The following is a 19,955-nucleotide window of genomic DNA, read 5'->3' on the forward strand; positions in this document are numbered from 1 at the left end:
ATAAACTTGGCTCTCATTGCCTAGCCGTAAGTTCTTGCAATAAAACTTCCAGCACTGGCAGATAGAGTAATGTGCTGCTCTCTAAAAAACTCTGGTAGCGTAGCTAGAATTTAAAATGGGAATGTCGTGCGGTTTAAGTAGGAAGTGCTCAGGAGGGGAGGTGGCTCCGTGTGGATCTCAGCAGCCCGGGATTCGTTGGACAGGGCCTCGCCTCGCCTCGCCTCACGCTCGCCCCTTCCACAGATGCTTGCTAAGAATCAGGGTTCCTGGCGCTCCGCGCTCTGTTCAGTCCCACAGGAAGACGCTCATCACGTCAGGGAACGTCAGAGGACTGGGCTTTAATTAGCCAGCAGGAGAAGGTTCAGTGGGTTCCGGGGGAAGACAAGGAACTACTGAATGATTTAGTAATTGGCTTTTAGGTGGAGTTATTGGGTGAAAAATCAGATCATGTGGTAGCTTTAGAGCCTGGATGAATGATCACTTCCTGGGCAGCGAGGGAAGTAAGGGTTACGGGAATGAAGACGTTTTGGCCCCGTCTTTCCTGGAACAGCATTGCGCTTTCATTCAACACGAAATGATGGAGCCCTGCTTTGTGCCAAGCAGTGTGCCAGGCCCAGGAAACTCAGAATGGACGGGCGCTTCCTCGGCCCTCGAGGCGTCCTTTGCCCATTGAGGGCGGCAGGTTTGCTGATGAACGGTGCAGTTCATGTGAGGTGTGCGCCAGGCACCGTGGGTGGCTCCGTCCTGAGGAGAGAAAGGGAGCCTGGGTGGTTTCACAGAGACGGGGATAGCTGTGGGAGGACCAGGAGCAGTCACCAGGCGTGCGGGGCGGGGAAGAGCGGTCCAGCCAGGGAGCAGGCTGTACAAAGACCCGGGAGCCTGAAACAGCATGATCTGTTCTGGCACCGCGAGTGACGCCACCTGCAAGTCCTGGGTACGTGGGAGAGCGGTGGGAAGCCAGGTGGGCAGAGTCCCTCTCTGGCCATGTGCCAGTGAAGATGCTGAGGTGCTCTCCTGCATCGGCATGAGTTTACTCTTAGAGAGGCCTCCCAGCTGACAGTGTGGGGGAGGGGGGCAGGGAGGCAGAGTTGGCAGCTTGGAGAGTAGGAGGTTACTGTAACAGTTAGTTGAGATGTCGGGGCCAGAAATGAGGTAGTAGCATAGCAAGGACCTACAAATAAGGTAGAGGATGGTGGCTAGAATAAACAGCCCTGGAAATTCTTGCTTTTAACATTTTTAAACGGTTTCGTATTCACTCATGTAGTTCTTTTCCTTGCAATGGGGATTATAACCCTTCCTCATATTAGAAAAATATTTTTCCTCTCTGTTTTTTTTTTTTTTGCTAATTTCTTTACATCTGTGTTCTTCCACGAATGCTAACCTAAGCCAGACTCTAATAAGGGTACCATGCCATGAAGATGAGGCAGGACTAGAGCTTTGACTAGAAGAGTAATGACATTGACATAGCGTGCCTTTATTTCAGTAGGGCTCTCAACAGGTTCTAGCATGATTCTTTCACAGACAAGGTTGGGGGCAGTGCGTGGGGTCACCTGTAGTTGGCGAAGACCCTGGGACCCCATCAAGTGCTGTTTAATATGCGTGGGAGGAGTGTAAGTCACAGAACTGAGCCTGTCTTGTCCAGCTCCTCGGGGATTTAGATGAACGTGTAGAAGGTACACGTATAAAATTTAGAGATACTGACAGCCAGCAGAATAAAGATTTTTATGGGGTCCCTAAGGGCTTGAAATATGGATTTAAAGAATAAATAGAAGTCTTTGTTTTCATATTAAAAGAATTTATGGTGTAAGGGAAGGACGTGAAGAGGCTTGATTTAATAAAATAAAGACCCAAGGATTTAGGTACATCATCACCACCACCACCTCCCTGGTGTGAGCTGCCACTCTTTCTCCCCTGGTGAATTCCAGAAGCCCACCACCGCTTTCCTGATCCTTGTCTCTCTCCAGTGTAGCCTGGCCATGGCAGCCAGAGTGATCCTGTTAAAACATTTGTTAGGTGTTTTGATGAACTCTCAGTGGCGGCCCATCGTACCTGCACTACATCCCCCAGTCCTTAACGAGGGTCTGCAAGGTCCAGTTGGACTCGCTGGTGTCCTCTTTGAGCCCCTCTGACCTTTTCTCCTACCCGTCTCCTCCTCACGCCTGTGCTGCAGCCACTCTGGCCTCCTTGCTCTTCCCTCCCCGCGCCAAACCCTTACACTTGCTGCTGTCTTGATCATGAGTGCTCTTCCCTGACATCAGCGTGGAGTGCTTTCTCTCTTTTTTCAAATAGTATCTTCTCTCTCTTTTTCTATTAAATGTGTTTTTATTGATTTTAGAGAGGGAGAGAGAGAAACACTGATCAGTTGGGGGAGCAAACGTGCAACCGGACATGTGACCCAATCGGGAATCAAGCTGGTGGCCTTTTGGTGCAAGGTATGATGCTCAACCAACTGAGCCACACTGGCCAGGGCTTCATGGTTTGCTCTTTTATCTCCTTTCGGTCTCTGACTGTTCAGGGACTTTCTCAGACTTTCCCCAGCACAACATGTAAAAGTATAGTACCTCTCTCCTCTTCTCTCAGTTAATTTTGCAGTAGCACTGATTATTAAATATTGTACTTATTTTGCTCCTCTGGCTTCCTTACTAGACTGGGAGCTCCACGAGGAGGGGGAATTTTTGTCTCTCGCCTTCTCTATTATATCCCCAACACCTAGAACAGTGCCCGGCACAGAGTAGGTGGGCACTCAGTAAATATTTGTTGGGTGTATATTTAAAGGGTAAAACAATGAACCTGAGATAATAACAGGGTTCAGCTGATATAAAAGCTAATGTGATGTTGGGCCTGATGCAATCATGGGCCTGATGCACTGTCCCCATTATAGAAAGATTTATGTCAGGAATTGGCCAGCACGTCCAAAATCTGCAGAGCTGATATCCCAGTTCGAGGTCTAAGGCCAGCGAGCTGCTGCAGGACAGGAAGAGCTGCTGGGCAGGGGAATTCTCTCTTACTGGGGGAAGAGCCAGCCTTTTGTTCTATTCAGGCCGTTACTAGTATGTGATTGGGTGAGGCCCACACACATTAGGGTAAGGGCTATCTGTTTTACTTACTCACCAGTTTAAATGTTAATCTCATCCCAAAACACCCACACAGGAATGCTCAGAAGAGTGTTTGACCCAATATCCGGGCACCCTATGGCCCAGTCAAATTGACACGTAAAGTTCCCCATCACAGTACATTTGTCAGACCACACCCCAAACCCCCGAGTCTTGTCCCGGGCACCACATTTCAGACTGCTGCCACGGTGTCTGGGGACTAGCTACAGTGCCCCAAAGAAGGGAAGTGGTGGGCAGGGTTGAGTGACATCTTCAAACATTTGAAGGCTTGTCTCCTGGAGGAAAGAGGGAGACGTTTTTTGGTCTGGAAGACACAGCTCAGTGGGTGGGAGGCAGATGTTACGGACAGAAAGTAAGAACAGAGATCCTCTGCCTTGGGAGCTCGCAAGGCCTTCTTTCTGGAAGGGCTCAAGCAGAAGCCATCTGTGACCAGGAGTCAGTCTCCTGTTCTGAGCTCGCCCTGGTGCCGTCCTCTGACCTTGATGAGCATCAGCTTCTCTGAGATTCCCTCCTCTCTGCCAGGGAAATCACCTTGTCGGTGTTCCTGAGGGTCGGGTGGGAATGACAGGATCTTCTAAAACTCGCTGGGGGTTGGGAGAGGCGTTTTCAGAGCTAGAACTAGTGGCCAGTGGGAGTGCTGACTAACGCCTTGCCACACAGAAAGTTTCCACTGACCTACAGTCAGGGACACTTCACTGCTCCTGGCAGCTTTACTTCCTTACTGGAATGTGCCTGCGGAGTGGCAGTAACTCCTTTTCCAAATCCCTCAGCCCTGAAGGTAGGACCCTTGTTGCTCCTGGTCCGGGAGAAGGCAGACGAGAGCAAGGCTGATGGTGCCTGGAGGGATCGGCCAGGAGTTCCTGGCTACCCCATGCTATCACTCTTCAGTTACTTCAGGATACATTCCGGAGCTGCTCCCTATTTCTCCTCTTACCGACGCTGTTCACATTCTTGCCTCTGGAATGTTCCAGGGTGACGTATCCCACCTTCCACTTTGAAGAAATGCACTCTGTGTATAACGTATTTAAAACCCGGGGGATTTATTTTATGGCCATAACATGAATGAGAACAAAAGGAACAGAACATCCAGGGATGCTTGCCTAAGCATTCAGCACTGTGCTGGCGGTGGGACAAAGGCCTCTGGACTGCTGTGGATTGTTTCGGTGACAGGCCGCATAAAAATGACTTTTTAACACAAGTGCTTTTCAGTGTAAAGAAGATTTTACTGCAGAGCTTAAGTCAGAAAACCAGATAAACATTGTTTGAAGTTGCGTGTTGATAAGTAGTTGAGCCTCAGATGATTTATACATAGGTTGGCATGGCAATTGTTTGGCAGGTAAATGGCTCAGTGGTTTTCTTTTTTTTTAAAAAAAGTGTATATTTTTATTGATTACAGAGAGGAAGGGAGAGGAAGAGAGAGATAGAAACATCAATGATGAGAGAGAATCATTGATTGGCTGCCTTCTGCACCTCCCGCACTGGGGATTGAGCCCACAACCGGGGCATGTACCTTGACTAGGAATCGAACCATGACCTCCTGGTTCATAAGTCGGCGCTCAACCACTGAGCCGCACTGTCCAGGCTCAGGGTTTTTTTTCTTATGCAGGAGATGTCAAAACAAGGCAGAAGCTAAGCAGTACCCATTGGTTTTATTTATAACTGGCATTGGGACATTTAGCAAATGTCCTTACCACACTTGAAAGCACTGTGTGGAGCTTAATCCATAGTAGGTGTTCAACAAATGATAACGACTGTTAGTGGTCATAGTTTACGGTCAGGTTATTAGTAATTAGTTCTGGCCCTCCCAAGCCAATACAAACCAGAAAGGTTCTCTTATTCTTCATTAAGTACTTTAAATAAAGAAAGAGCTGTCAGTTTGGGGACCCAGGAGATGTTTGAGTGGTAGTAACATTCAGACAGTCCAAAATACAGACCAGGATTTCTCAGTCGCAGCACTGTGGACATTTGGATAATTCTTTATAGTGGGAGCTGCCCTGTGTATTCTTGTAGGATATTCAGCGGCACCCTGGTCTCCATGTGCTAGCTGCCAGTAGCTCCTCTCTCCCAGTGTGACCATCAAAAGTGTTCATAGACATTGTCCCCCTGGGAGACAAATCCCCTCTGGTGAAGAAGCCCTGGTGTAGAGGAAGCTTCGAGGTGCCCACACTGGGCCTGACCTATGACTGTTTTTCAAATTACGGATCCCTCAGTGCCCGCCAGGACAGGGCTTCTCAGTTGTGGATGAACCATTTGCTAAGCCAGCATTCATTTAAATACGTTCAGCAAGAGTGTGGGACTTGCCCTAACCGGTTTGGCTCAGTGGATAGAGCGTCGGCCTGCAGACTGAAGGGTCCCAGGTTCGATTCCGGTCAAGGGCATGTACCTTGGTTGCGGGCACAACCCCAGTAGGGGGTGTGCGGGAGGCAGCTGATTGATGTTTCTCTCTCATTGACGTTTCTAACTCTATTCCCTCTCCCTTCTTCTCTGTAGAAAATCAATAAAATATATTTTTTTTAAAAAGTGTGGGACTTGCATAAATCATCACCGAAGTTTTATTAGGCTGAGTGTAACAGCCTCTTGACTTCATTATCTGTGGGAATGGGAGGGTGTCTTAAAAAATAAACTGAGTGCACATTCATCTCACTGCCAGGAAGTAGTGTGAGGGGTTAGAAGACTGGCACTCTCTGGCCATTCTTGGTATCTCTGTGCTCAGGAGAACATAATCCGGAGGGGCTCTTGCTGTGTCCCTGTGGTGGTGATACTGCAGCAGGGGAAGACTTGGCAGTCTAGTTCCCCTGCCAGCAGGACTTGGGGATTGCTTGCCCTGATCCTGAAGCCCATTCATTCCAAGCCCATGACGACACTCACCAAGACTTGACTTGAAACACTTTGAAAGATGGGTCTTCAATTTAGATATCTGGAAAACAGCCATGATAATTCATATGATACAGACTGCAGCAACTCCGCAATCTTTCCCCACAAAGTTCTTTAAAAATGTAAAGGGACATCCTGTGTCCTCGGTAGCTTTTTCATTAGCGGGGAGAAGTAGGCTTGAGGTTATTCTGTAGTCAGCTGCTGAAAAAAGATACCCTGCCTGTGGGACAAGGGAAGAGATTGGATTGACAGACACCCATCAGTTGTCTGGTAAGTGCTCTCTAATTATGACTCAGCTCCAGGTGACTGCACCACATTCAGTGTGCAATTCTCTTTCCTCTAGGTGTCTGAGGGTTCTGCGGTCCAGTTCTCATCCAGAAACTTCTCATTGTCAGCAAAAACAGAAGAAAGGAGCTTCCCACATGGAAATGAACATCTGTTAAACTGGGCCCGAAAGGAGTATGGAGCAGTCACTTCGTTCACCGAACTCAAGATAGCACGAAACATTTATATTAAAGTGGGGGAAGGTAAATTTTATGTGATTTCAGTTAATGGCTGATTTACGGCAGTCCATTGTTTTCTTTCCCGAGACCAGGTGGTTAGGGTAAGGAATCATGTCATTACAGAAAGTCGAAGCTGGCAGGGACCTGAGGGATCCCTGCGGCCCGTTCCCCCCACGTTCCCCTCCTTCCTGTGTTCCTTCTGAGCTAACATGGCCAGGTGAGAAATGGCGGAGTAGCCTAGTTGGGAGAGGAGTGGGGTGGGGGAAGTGGGGGTTGGGTTGTGGTGTAGGATTTAGAAGACAGCCATATACAGAAGTTAGAAAAGTGAGCTGCGGGCGAGAAGCCGAGAGTGTGGGGAAGGAGGTGATCACTGGGGGTGTGAAGGAGTTGCTGGCAGAATGGGTCAGCAGTTAGGGCTTCCTCTTACCTATTATTTTGCAAACATTTGAAGCTGATGTCAGTTGATGATTTTGAGATGTCAGTTAAATTTTGGACAACAGCAGGGGAAAAGTGCTTGTATATATTTTTAATACTAAGGCCTGGTGCAAGGGTAAATTATTAGAGAAAGTAACTAACTGTTATAGCCTTGATAGAAGATCGCCCATTTTAATTTCCTTGCCGTGCAGAGGGATATAAATATTCTGTGACTCAATTTTGGAAGCCTATTATTTTTAATAACTTTTTTCATTATTATTTCTAGTGGAATATGTTTGGAACCCCCATAAATTACTAGAAATAATGACTCTTGTGAAAGGGCCCTTGTTATAGTCAGGTGATTGTGTGAAAACTGCACTTCAGGTCCTCAGCGTCCATCTGCTTTCTGGTGCATTTACAGTGGCTACCACCCCCTCTGCACGCAGCATGGCAGCTCCCAGGGGTTACTGCGTGCCTGTGCCCAGCCCTTTTTGGATCTGGGCTGTTTGACAGACGCAGGAAAGGTGGGCACTGACGTTGGAGTGTGTGCTGTGTGCAGAGGCCACAGCAGGTGCTTTCAAATGCACCCGCCCCGCCAACCCCGCCAGGAGTCCCAGGAGGCCCTTATTTCCGTTCTTTTACAGAGGGGTTAGTGGAGGGTGAAGCTAACTTGTTCAAATCCACATGACTAGCACGTGGCAAAGCCAGAACTCAAACCCAGGTTTCCTGACTCTTGAGTCTAGGGCGTGTTGCCTGATGGTGTGTGTGAAGTCTTAGCGGAATAAGCAGAACCTGAAAATAACAGTGGGCCACCTGGATGGAAAGGATTATTCAGCAAAGAGAGGAGGAGTTTGAGATGAGATTCGGGTTTAAAAAGTTGAAGTTTGTTGCTAAACTGTCGTGCTAGTCAGGTAGCTCATAATAGAAGTCAGGTCCATTTGGAACAAGATAAAACATCTCTTTTCACAGTGGCTCGAAGCCCTGGCCAATGGTCTGCATTTCTGAAACAGTTCTAGCAGCGAGAAAGAATGTTGATGACCCCCGTTGGAATTTGTTAGAATAAGAACATGTGTTACGGTAACATTCAGAACGCTGGGCTCTGCTCTCTTGGCTGTGCACAAGCCCCGGTGCCCAGCCATCCCTGCTCTTCGGGTGAGGGACTCGGTGACTTCCCAAGGCCACACACTGGGTCGGGGAAGGACGTGGTGTCTAGTGCAGTGAAACCTGGGTTACTCCGTGGTCACACCGTTGGAGCCCCTGACACTTGACTGTAGCCACCAGTTGGGTCTAAGACTTTGGCCCACACCATGGAGAGGAGCAGCTAAAGGGAATGAGAGTCCTGGGTTAGGGCTGTCAGTGGACCACGAGGCGATGTTGCGTCTCCCCGTGGGTTTGCGTCCACTGAGCAAGCCTCTTCAGCTAGCTTCCCAGAAACCGACCTTTCTCTACCCTACAACCCAGGGACCCCAGCCTCCTCTTGCTCTAGTCTAGCCTCAGTAGTTCTCAAAGTGTGGGCCCCACCCCGCGGCCTCCCTGTCACTTGGGAACTTGTTAGAAATGTCAGTTCCAGGGCCCACCCTGGGCCCCTGAATCGGAAACGCTGGGGGTGGGTCCGGTCACCCGCGTTTGAAGGGGCACTGGAGGTGATTCGGGGGCTCACGAATGTCTGAGAACCACGGCTCTAACCTGAGGGGAAGGACTGCGGAGCTCCCGGTGCTTATCCCAGCCGGTCTCGTTAATTGTGAGGCTTCAAGCAGCTCTCACATTTACCGCTGGAGCCTCAGTTTCTGCAGCAGGAAAATTTGGAGTTTGCACCACCTCCCAGGCTCAGAGAATATCATTCAAGGTCTCAAAGTCATTTGTCAGCCCTTTCCTGAAATACAAATAAGCATGTGACTGCCCCCTCCCCCACCCCAAACATGCCAGGTTTCTACCCGGGGATTCCCCTTTGTGGTTTCCTTTCTACTTGGCAGTTGATGTAAGTTTTGATGCCAGGCATGCAGAAGGTCATTTGGGGGGAAAATCACACACACACACACAAGCACGCACGCACACATACGCACGCATACACAATAAGAAATGATTAGCTTATTCAACTTAGTGGCAGTGGCATCTGAGCCCTTAATAATAGCAACTTTTAAACAATTCAGCCTTTCCTGGTGGCTTGGGAGGGTCACAATGCAGGTGAGTGCTTTGTGAATGTTTCAAATCTCACATCACCGTGTGGTAATTCAGGAAACCTATACCATGGACCTACCCTACCGGGTACCCCTGTGAACTGAATTTAGAGGCTGGAGTCCCAGGAGAGTTCTGGTCTCTGGAGTGGCCTGTCCTGGCCCATCCACACACCCTCTTCTTCTTAATGAAGTTTCAGCCTTGCCGCCCCAGTATCATTTTCCGTCCTGTGATCTGGGGGAGGCATCCGCAGGGCCGCAGCTGCAGGGTGTGCATTCCTCATCTGCTCATCTGGCACACCCCTCGGCAGATGTGGCGGGAGGCTGCTCCAGCAGCCCAAGTTGGCGGAGCCCTGGCTCTCCTCTCTCTGAGGGGGTCATTAGGGAAGAATGCAGAGTGCAGAGCTAACGCTCTCTTGGAAGGAGCTGCAGGTGGGGAGCTCCTCTGGTCCCCTCTGTTCTAGGGATGGCTCTGGGGGCGCCATGGTGCATGGAGCCCTGTTGCCACGGTGTGTGCTGTGCACTTCCGCAGGAGGGAGGTGGCACACATTGGGCAGGGGTGAGGGAGGGCATGATCAACCCAAGCTCGGGGCCTCCTGGGCTGATTCCTCGCTCCCCGGTGAGACGCGCACGTGAATTTGAACCCTGGCATCCTGTCCATTCAATGGGAAGGGCAGAAGTGTGTTTCATTAAAGTGCCAGGCCTCTGATTAATTACCCCTCCTGAAAAGGGTTTGCTGCACCTAGAACTTCCTTGACGCTGGTCCCAGCTGTCACAATGCCAGCAGCTTCAAGTTCTGTTTAAACGTTTAAACCACCGAATGGAAATCCCATCAACCCCAGTGCTGTGCAAGCGGCGTGTGCCACTGGGGGAGTGTCTTCAGACCTGGGGCCTTGCATCACTCTCCCTGGTGGGGGTGACGAGCAGCCCTCGCACAGCGAGACGGTGCTTGTGAGAGCACCTTGTAAACTGTACAGCGCCATAGAAACAGTAGTCATCTGGGTCAAGATTGTGGGACAGGATGAGAGTCTGCCCTCATTGCGTTCTGCAAGCTGCTGCCTTCAGTCCTGAGAGTATAAAGTGCTGTGAGGAACACATAGGAGGGAATGATGTGTTGTGCGTGGTGGGCCAGAGGTTACCTCGGTAGCTGGTTCTCCTATTAATTGAGGTAACCAATAGCCAAGGAGGAGCATACCGGGGGTAGGATAGCTCCTTGGATGCAGTGTGGGGTGTGCTGACTGAAATCTTCAGTGGGTTTTTAGGCGGGAGGTGCTGGGTAGATAGGTGACAGTACAGGTCTGCAGCTCAGAAAAGGCCCCGGGATCTGGGAACACGTGGAGCTATGGCAGTGATTGAGGTCATGCAGGAAGACTATGAGACAGAAAGATGGACGAAGGAAATGAGGTTCGTAGCCTTGGTGTTCTGTCAGGATCAACTGTGCAGCTTTCCACAAAGGAAGCTCCTGCGCTCCCCTGGGGCTTCTGGATCAGACTCCCTGGTGGTGGGTTCTGATGTGCACCTAGGACTGAGGACCACCGGTGTGTAAAGGATGAGCGGAGGCGGAGGAGCCGGGGAAAGAGCCTGAGAGATACGTGAGGAAATGGACGAGGACCAAGCAGTATCCCAGCGAACAGGAAAGGAGGGGATTGAGACCCAAAGAGGCCCCGAGAGTCGGATCCGTAGGAGGTCACTGGTGACCAGAGAGGAGGCATCTCAGACCCCCTCCTCTGCACTCATGGTCCTTGGTGCCCTGCCCTTCTTTCTTTTGAATCTGGTTACCATGGAGATCGGTGGTTCCACAGGTTGTTCTGCGCTTCTCTCCTTTCAGATCAAGTGTTCCCTCCTGCGTGCAACATAGGGAAGAATTTCCTCTCGCTCAATTACCTGGCTGAGTACCTTCAGCCCAAAGCAGCAGAAGGGTGTGTGATATCCAGGCAGCCCCGGGACAAGGAAGTGCATATCATTGAGTTAATCACCCCCAACTCTAACCCCTACAGGTGAGTGAGTGTGTGTTCTGAATGGAGACGAGATGAAAATAAATACCTTTCTTGACTGGAGGCAGGGAGAGGGGCGGCCCTTCCTGTGCGGGAGGGCGGGAGCCGCGTGCGTGGGGTGAGAGTCACAGAAGCCTTAAGAAGGGAGGAAAGGCGCCAGCAGTCCGTCTTGTTTTCTGCCTCTGTCTCTAGGTCCTCTCCATTGCAGTTGAGTTCCTGAAGCCTATTCCAAACTTCTTGGTACCAATTACTAGGACACAGTCATTTAAAAAATAATAATAATTTTTAAAAATGTATTGGTTTTGTTTTTTTAATAAATCGTTGTTGCTGAAAGTATTACATACGTCCTTTTTCCCCCTCCATTGCCCTCTCCCACCCACCTCCCCCTCAGGACACAGTCATTCTCGATCTATCATTATCTCCTAGGACAGTGGTTCTCAACCTTCTGGCCCTTTAAATACAGTTCCTCATGTTGTGACCCAACCATAAAATTATTTTCGTTGCTACTTCATAACTGTAATGTTGCTGCTGTTATGAATCGTAATGTAAATATCTGATATGCAGGATGGTCTTAGGCGACCCCTGTGAAAGGGTCGTTCGACCGCCAAAGCGGTTGAGAACCACTGTCCTAGGAGGTTATCCTTGGTAAGAAAATTACACAATGTGTCTCATCACCATAATTATTACTTGAATAATAGTCTGTGTTTATAGAGTCCTGTTCCTAGTGTCATCAAAGCACCTTTGCACTCATAACTGCTTACTTCCAAGCTGTGTGTATGAGTGTTGGGGGTGGCCCTTCATAGTGACATGCCAAACAGCTGTTAGATGTAACTTACCTTTCCCTTGTGCCCCTTCTTCCCCTCCCCCCTCAACTTCCTGAGTCAGGCCTGGAAATTTAACCCTCCCTATCAAGAATGAACAGGGAATTTTAAAAAAAGAAATAAAAAGGGGGAAAAGTTAGCTCTTCTTCCACTTTAGTCTGCATTTCATGTGGACTAATGACTTAAAAATGTCAATTTATATTGTAGAGGGATGTTGAAGTTAAAATTCTAATCAAATTTTGATTTTTTTAAAAAATGAATCAACTATAGTTGAGTTTTGGTAAGATTCCATTCTGTCCCACATGGAGAATTTTGTGAAAAATTAAAAGGGAATGAGAATAGAAGCAGTATGGCAAACAATGCTGCAATATTAAGCCTAAGGCTTCATTCATATCATTCATTTTGTTCTCTACAAGTGTGTAAAACCACAATGTAAAGACTTTCCTTTAAATTCGGAATGACAGAGATGTTATTGTTTGGTAAAAATTATCTTTTATACTGAAGTCTTCAAAGTTTGGGTTGTGTTCATCAATTTTCCAGTAATCACTTGGTTGGCCATCTGTTTTCTTTATTTTAATAACTGTATATCCAGAAGTTTGGGAAAGTAAGTGCAGATAGGATTCGGTACCAAATGTTAATGGCTTAAGCAAACCTTATTATATAAGTCAAGAAATTCTTCAGACTTTTGCCTCTTATTCTGAAGTTACCTATTTTTATTACTGCCATTCCTCCCGCCTCCCCGCTATCTCCCACTCATCAAACTGCTGCCCACTTCTGGTCTTGAAGGATTTTGAACATATAGCATTATGGAAAGTTACACAAGGAAGCACTAAAGGTGTTGAAGGTTGCAAAAGCAATAATTTTGTTTCAAAAGCAAACTCTTCTGATTTGGTCAAGTCCATTTCAAGCCGTGGCTGCATTAACCACCTTTTTTTCTTTTTTTTCCACTCAAAGAGGAGAAAAATATGAGTGGCTAATTATCAGCGGCATATTTTCCTATTGTTATGTAAGGCTGTTTTGTTGTGTGTGCACTAACAATCTGTTTTGCACATGTCATTTGCCTGGGATCGGCTCCAGCTTTTTAATCAACTGGCCAGACACTGGAAACATGAAGACTTGGAAGAAGGAAGATAGTTGCAACTTTCTGGCATTTGGGTCCTAACTCTGCCTTTGTTTTCCACTCCCAGTGCTTTCCAGGTGGATATCATAATTGACATAAGACCTTCTCGAAAGGATCCTGAGGTGGTCAAAAATCTCGTCTTGATCTTAAAGTGCAAGAAGTCTGTCAACTGGGTGATCAAATCTTTCGATGTTAAGGGAAGCCTGAAAGTTGTTGTAAGTTGGTTGAGCATTTCTTCGTTTTGATGACTGGCAGTCATTTCAGCCATGTTTATATGTGGTATCATTGTCAAGTGACTGCCTCCTTGGACTCTCTCTCAGCTCTCTCAGCAATTTTCCACTTTGTAAAATAGCCTGCTCCTTGGCTCCTCCTGATGAGGATGCATAGAGTGATGGTTAAAATGATGGCTCCTGGGGTCAGGTTTGAGTGCAGACTCGGCCATTTACAAACTGTGGCCTTGGGCCAGTCCAGTCCTGTAACCTCTCTGGACCTCGCTTGTCCCATGTGACATGTCTGAAATATATTGGTGCGTTTCCCAGCAGGGGAAGTATAAGATAATGAATACAATGCAGCCATCATGATTGAGTCCTGGAAGACTCAGAACTCGACTTTTGAGTTAACACGTGATATTGGCATGTCTTTTCTCAGGGCAAAACACCGATCATAGATTCACAATAATGGAAACGTGAGTGGGATGACACTAGAGGAACCCCGCCCCCAACCTGTTCCCTAAGCATTATGTTTCATGAAGGAAATATGCCGAAGGGGTTTAGCTGGTTGGCCTGATAGGCAAACAGCAACTAGTTCTTGAAAAGTTGAATGTTGAAATTTGGTAAAATGAAACTTTTTCAAATACGTTTAGGGAAATGACTATTTGACAGAATATTGGAGCAAATCATAACGAAAGTCGAAGAAAAATCCCCCTTCTGATTTTTAAGACGATAATAACCTGTTTAGCATCTCTTTTGCAGGCTCATATTTTTGCGCACTTTTTTAAAAATTGTGGCCAGTTCGTCTTTCTGCATCTGCATTGAATCCATTGGAGGGGGTGTTATGTTTTGGGAGAGGAAAGCCTTTGGTTTGGGTATTATTTCTTCATGGCACCTTCGTGTGATACAGCAGAGAGCAAAACCAGTGGTTCCCTAGGCAACATCATGTACAGGCGCTCACCAGAGGCAGCAGGCAAAGCCACGAACACACACATCTTAATTTAAAGTAATCGTTTCTGGTTCCTGTGGTTTTTTTCTTTTAAACTTTGAAGGCATCCAAGCAAGCCATCCTGTGTAATGATGATACCTTAATTTGGTGTTGAGCACAAGGCCCGCCAGTGATTTTGTGAAGTCAGAGCTGTGTTGGTTGCCTTCCCTGGCATGGCATGTGAGGGATGTTGGTGACCTGAGGTGTCTGCAACCTTTGCTGCCTGGCACACCAATCAAATGTTTTTAATTTCAGAATAACAACAACAGGAAAGGGAATCAAGCTTTGAAAGACAAAGACATACGGTACATTTTATTTCCCTGCTGGAGTTCTTGTGTAAATGTTCTCTCAGCCCCGGCCCTTCAGTGCTCTGTCGCTCCCTGAGTGTGAGTGGCTGGCCCGTGGCAGTCCTGGGGTTCGCTCCGAATGCCTCCACTTCTACGAATTGGAGATTGCTCATCTCAGTGTAAGATCTGTTTATATTTCTCTCCTTGGCCGTGCTCCTGTTCCAGGCCAATTTTGGACACTGCATGGCAACATTACTAAACAATTAGGTAATGTTTCATGATGTTCTTTTTTATTCCCCCAATCAGCTTCATGCTTTGTGATTTCCTAACTCCCTGTCTCAGATGTGAATTCTGACTGTGCTGTGAGGGAAAGTTACCTACTAATAAGAAGGCATATATTCGTGCTTAGAAAGAGGAACATGGTTTATAGTGACCTTGTTTCTACTATGTCCTTTAAAGACAGTATGGTAGAGTGGAAAGAGTCCTGGCCTTGTTGCCAGACAGGGCTGGATTCAAATCCCATCTCCAATGGTCAGTACTCCCAGTTGAGACTGAGTAAGCCAGTTGAACTCTATCTAGTCTGTTTCCTTAGCTGTGAAATGGATACGATGATAGTAGTCATCTTGAGAGTAATTGTGAGGTTTAACAGAGTTTGTTCATTCGTTAATTTATTCATTTAACAAGTATTTGCTAAGTGGGCACTGGGTATTTCATCTAATATCCGTGGCGCACTGCCTGCACCGGGTGAGTTCTCAGCCGGTCTCCTAAACTTCTGTGAGCCTCAGGTGCCCCTTCCCCAGCAGAGAGACAGCAATGCCTGTCTCCTTATATTTTAGGGGACATTAAATGAGATAACCTAGGTAAAGCTCCTAGCACAGTACGCGTGCCTTACAGAGGGAGTTCATCTTTCTTCCATAAGCAACCCTTGAAAGTTTGTCTATAGGAGCAATTAACTTCTCTAGACAAAGTGAAAACAAAGAAAATTGTCTACTAAACGATTGTAAGGAACTTAATGGGGTAATTTAAAGAAGAGCATGGGTGGCATGTGTATGTGTGAAGGGTGGGGTGTGCACAGAATGAACCCTCCAAATGACACAATGGTCCAAAGAGATGCAAATGTTGTGCTGTGGGCAAGAATGGGAATTCCAGAAGCGTCTGCCTTGCTGTGCACGCTCTGGCTTTTCCGTTAGGTTCTTATGGACTGTGCATAATCACATTTTGGAAGAACCTCCAAAACAAAAGAATAGATGGAGGAAACATGTTAGAAATTTATCATTGTACTATGTCATGGCCTGAGGACTTCAAGGTGGGCAATAGCCAGTCTGTTCTTAGACATTTTTTCATCCCAGTGAGAACATGGACCACACTCTCCGCCCAGCCCTTCCCGCAGGCCCCTCCCCTACACCAAGTTCCGATGCAAACGTGTGTTGGGTGGTCGGGGAGGAGATGGAGGCACTCAGAGTTTTCTAGCTCCTCATCCTTCGTGAAGCTGTGAGTGGGAAAGGTGGCAGTGGTATTTGGAGACCCCCCTTGAACACTCCCATTGGAGCAGCTACGCCGAGGCCTTGGGAAACCCTGGGGACTCCCAGAAATACAGGGTGAGAAATTCACTCATTGCTGGCAACCAACTTGCCTGCCATTGCTGCAAGCCTCGCGGCTTCACAAACGTGTAGATAGATTTGTAGCCTTGTAAATCCCAAGGCATAATCAATGTGAGCTGTACTGACAGCTCCCAGATTTCATGTGGAAAGGTGTAAACAAATCACTCCACATGGGTACAGAAAGGACAGGTGGCAGTTATGATGATAGTATTCTGGAAATACAGTATTTTCTCAGCTGTCCAACAACATGAAAGACGAGGGCAGATGAGGCCAAGCAGCCCCAGCCAATCAAAGCGATACGCTGCTTTGAAAGGCTGGGAAGAAGCTGTGCTTAAGAGACTGCTGTTGACTAAATGAATAAAAAGTTGTAAGAACAGATTGGATCCTTCTTTACCTCGGTTTAGTTTTCTTTCTATTTTTAACCCTTCCTTCCCTCGGGGAGTTTTCTTTGAATCAGAATGAGAGTTAGACTATTCCAAACCTATGAAGCTGAGGTTTGGGGTTTTTTTGCAAATGGCCACAGAACTTGGTTGAAGCTGTCCGTCCCTTTGCACATGACTGCCTGCCCAGTGTGCAGTTTTGTTTTGTTTTTCTCAGATAAGCACCTTGGGTTATAGAAAACATACTGGGTGAGCGCCTTTAACCTCTGAATCGAAAATGTGTCCTCAGCCAATCTCCCACAACCAAAGAGGCCAAGAGAACGTAGAGCCTGTGAATCCTCTATGATTTTGCAGTGGGAAAGGATTAACATTTAGTCATGTTAGGGGCAAACAGAATGGGAAACAAATGGGGAATTTAGGGCAAATGCTGTATGTATGCAGGAGAAAAGCATTGGGCATGGAAATTAAAGTGATTTTTATGCAGCATGGAAGTGCCATAATCTGCCGGCTGGCAGGGCTTTCAGCCTGTGGAGCTGTTGTTGACAATTCGGGCCTTCCCGCTGGGGTCCTCTGTACCGCAGTCAGCTCCCTCATCATCTGACACGATCACTGCTGCAGGAGTCAGAGGTGGTTGGAAAATTACCTCCCATGTCCAGGTTCCTCAGAGTCCTCTTAGGTCCTTTCTTGGAAAGATTTCTATCATTCAGTTTTAACTTTGTAACTGATTACCAGTGAAAGCCAATTTTAAGACTGATTCGTTTTGCTGGATAAAATATTGATTTAGAGGCACAGTAACCTAAATTAGCTAATATTTAGAGCATAAGATCTAAGCCCATTCAGTTAATGGAATTGGCAGATGAGTGCAATTACGGGATTGCTAAATAGATCATAAATTGTAAATGAAATATAAACAATGGTTTTACCATATGAATTTAATAGTTTACATAGATGAGATAGTCTCCTAGTTACTACTGAAGTAACTAGGTTGTGCTTTCTTTCATGTAAATCTAGGCTACAGGAAGTAGAAACAGACTTTTTTTATATATAATATAACATGCACATCTGTATAAATAAAAATAAGGGAAAGTTCAGTATACATACGTATTTGGAGTGTGTGTGTTAATAGTTTAAATGTTAACTCTGCAATAACATACTAGACATACTTAGTATGTAGCTTAGCTATCATTAGATTATTTTTATCAACATAAGCAACCCAAATGCTATGATCAAACAGCATGAATAGATTTCTCTTAATCTGTTGTTAAAGATTTTTGCATCAGCCCTTGCTGGGTGGCTTGATTAGTTGGAGCATCGTCTTGTACACCAAAAAGGTTACAGGTTCGATTCCCAGTTAGGACACATACCTAGGTTGCGGGGATCAGGGTATGTGGGGTAGGCAACTGATCCATGTTTCTCTCTCACATCAGTGTTTCTCTCTCTCTTTCCCACTTCCAGTCTCTCCAAAATCAATAGACATATTCTCTGGTGAGGAATATATTATATATATATATATATATATATATATATATATATATATATAATTTTTTTTTCCACATCAGTGTTCATATTCTTAGTCCAAGGAAAATAGGGATTAAAAGAATAATTTCTTCATATACAATATAGACTCTATTTGTTTTAGATATTTAATTATTCTTATCTAAAGCACTGTTTAGACTCATAAGTGAAATTTTGCTACTATCTTCAGGCTCCTAACAGTATTGGCTTTGGGAAAGAGAGTGAAAGATCCATGATAATGACCAAATCAGTACGAGATGACATTCCTTCAACCCAAGAGAATCTAATCAGGTGGGCTTTGGACAATGGCTACAGTCCATTGACATCATACACAGTGGCTCCTGTGGCTAACAGATTTCATCTTCGGCTTGAAAACAATGGTAAGTATGGTTTTTTTAAAAACTGTATTACAAGTATCCCTCAAATGAAGCTTTCCAATGGGGAACTCTCATTTCAGCTTACATAGTCCTGCTTTTCTATTGCAAGTTTTAATAGTTTGTTTGACTACTTTTTACTATAAAGCTTATTAAAGTTATGTAGAATTGTAGATTATTTTGAGGAAACTATCTTTAATGAAGATTTGCTTTTAGTAGCAGAGAGTTGATTGCATGTTGGAGAACTTTGTTATGTAGATCACCTTCACTCTGATTACGTTAAGGCTATGTTAGCCTGGCTTCCTCCCTCAGAGGCACCTAATAATCACTTGCAGCTGAGATGCAGGGAAGACGTGTTAGGTCAGGCCGCATCTTACATGGAAATAGGCATGAGGACTCATACATGTGCTTTCTCATTCTCACCCAGAGGGAATGTAGGAGCTATCACCCCAGATTGATGGGGCAGAAAGCAGATGCTTAACAAGTTCTTGAGGTTTACCTTATAGCCAGAGGGACTCAGATACCAAGTTTTCTGAGCCCCAGACCTGTTCCTCACCCAAAGTCCTGAGAGCAGTGCCAGTAGAATGAAGGATAGGAGTGCAGGCTCGAGTCCCAGCTCTGCCATTTATTCATGGTTTGAGGAGGGAAGTTCTTCCTCAGTAACACAGGGGAACAATAGGGCCTACCTCACAGGGTTGTTGTGAAGGTTTTTGTCAAAGGAAAAATTGTAAAGCCCTCCAAAGCTCTGACTTATTTTGCACCCATACAGCTGTGCTATCTTTTCCAGAAAGATAGTATTGGAGGAGAGTTAATGTCCCTATTCATCTCCACTTCCAACTCCCACTGAGATGGATTGACCTCAAGCATATATCTATTGGCTTTGCTTGCAGAGAATACTGGGGAGAGGTTTTTTCCCTCCGCATTGTTGACAATATGAAAAAACACTAAGAATCAATTCAATTGGGAATATGTTCGTCCCTTTGAAAGACTAAGTAGCTAAGCTGCTATTTTTTAGAAAAAAACAACAACAACAAAACTAAACTAAGCAGCTTTTTCTTTTCGTCTTTAGGTCTAGGTTCTAAAGGCCATGGTGCCCAGATACCTGTTAGAATTTAGCAGTTAAGGAGTCTAACAAATCCTTAGAGAAGCTCTTCTAAACAATCTCTAGACTCAAGGGAAGCATTTCGATGGCATACGAATAGACTATATTGTCCCGCATAACTTATTCAAATCATAGATTGTTATAGCTTGTGGGGCTTTAGAAATCATCTAACCCCATGGCTCTCAACCTTGGCTATACACTGGAATCTCGTGTGGGGAGCTTTAAAACATATTACCGGTTAGGTACCACTCCAGAGGGTCTGATTTTCTTTTTTTTGGCAACAAATGAAACTTCATTTTTTTTTTATTTTCTAAAGTTTCACATATGTCTCCTTTTTCCCCAATGGACCCCCCCCTCCTCAGCCATTCCCACCCTGGGCAAGCCCCCACTGCCCCAGTGTCTGTGTCCATTGGTTATGCTAATGTGCATGCATGCAAGTCCTTTGGTTGCTCTCTAACCTCCCCTTCCCCTATAATTTGTCTCTGG

The 19,955-nt window shown here is 46.2% G+C and overlaps 1 protein-coding gene across 2 annotated transcripts in view; it reads left to right on the forward strand.

The window, feature by feature from the left end:
- Positions 1–19,955, forward strand: part of TGFBR3 (transforming growth factor beta receptor 3) — a 197,068-nt gene that overhangs the window by 142,225 nt on the left and 34,888 nt on the right. For both annotated transcript variants that reach the window (XM_059688825.1, XM_059688826.1), the window contains 4 exons: positions 6,331–6,514; positions 10,907–11,075; positions 13,081–13,228; positions 18,184–18,373. In XM_059688825.1, the coding sequence (XP_059544808.1) occupies positions 6,331–6,514; positions 10,907–11,075; positions 13,081–13,228; positions 18,184–18,373 (691 nt within the window). The remainder of the gene's footprint in view (positions 1–6,330; positions 6,515–10,906; positions 11,076–13,080; positions 13,229–18,183; positions 18,374–19,955) is intronic.

This window comes from Myotis daubentonii, chromosome 3 (assembly GCF_963259705.1).
Source record: "Myotis daubentonii chromosome 3, mMyoDau2.1, whole genome shotgun sequence".
Classification (NCBI taxonomy): Eukaryota; Metazoa; Chordata; class Mammalia; order Chiroptera; family Vespertilionidae; genus Myotis; species Myotis daubentonii.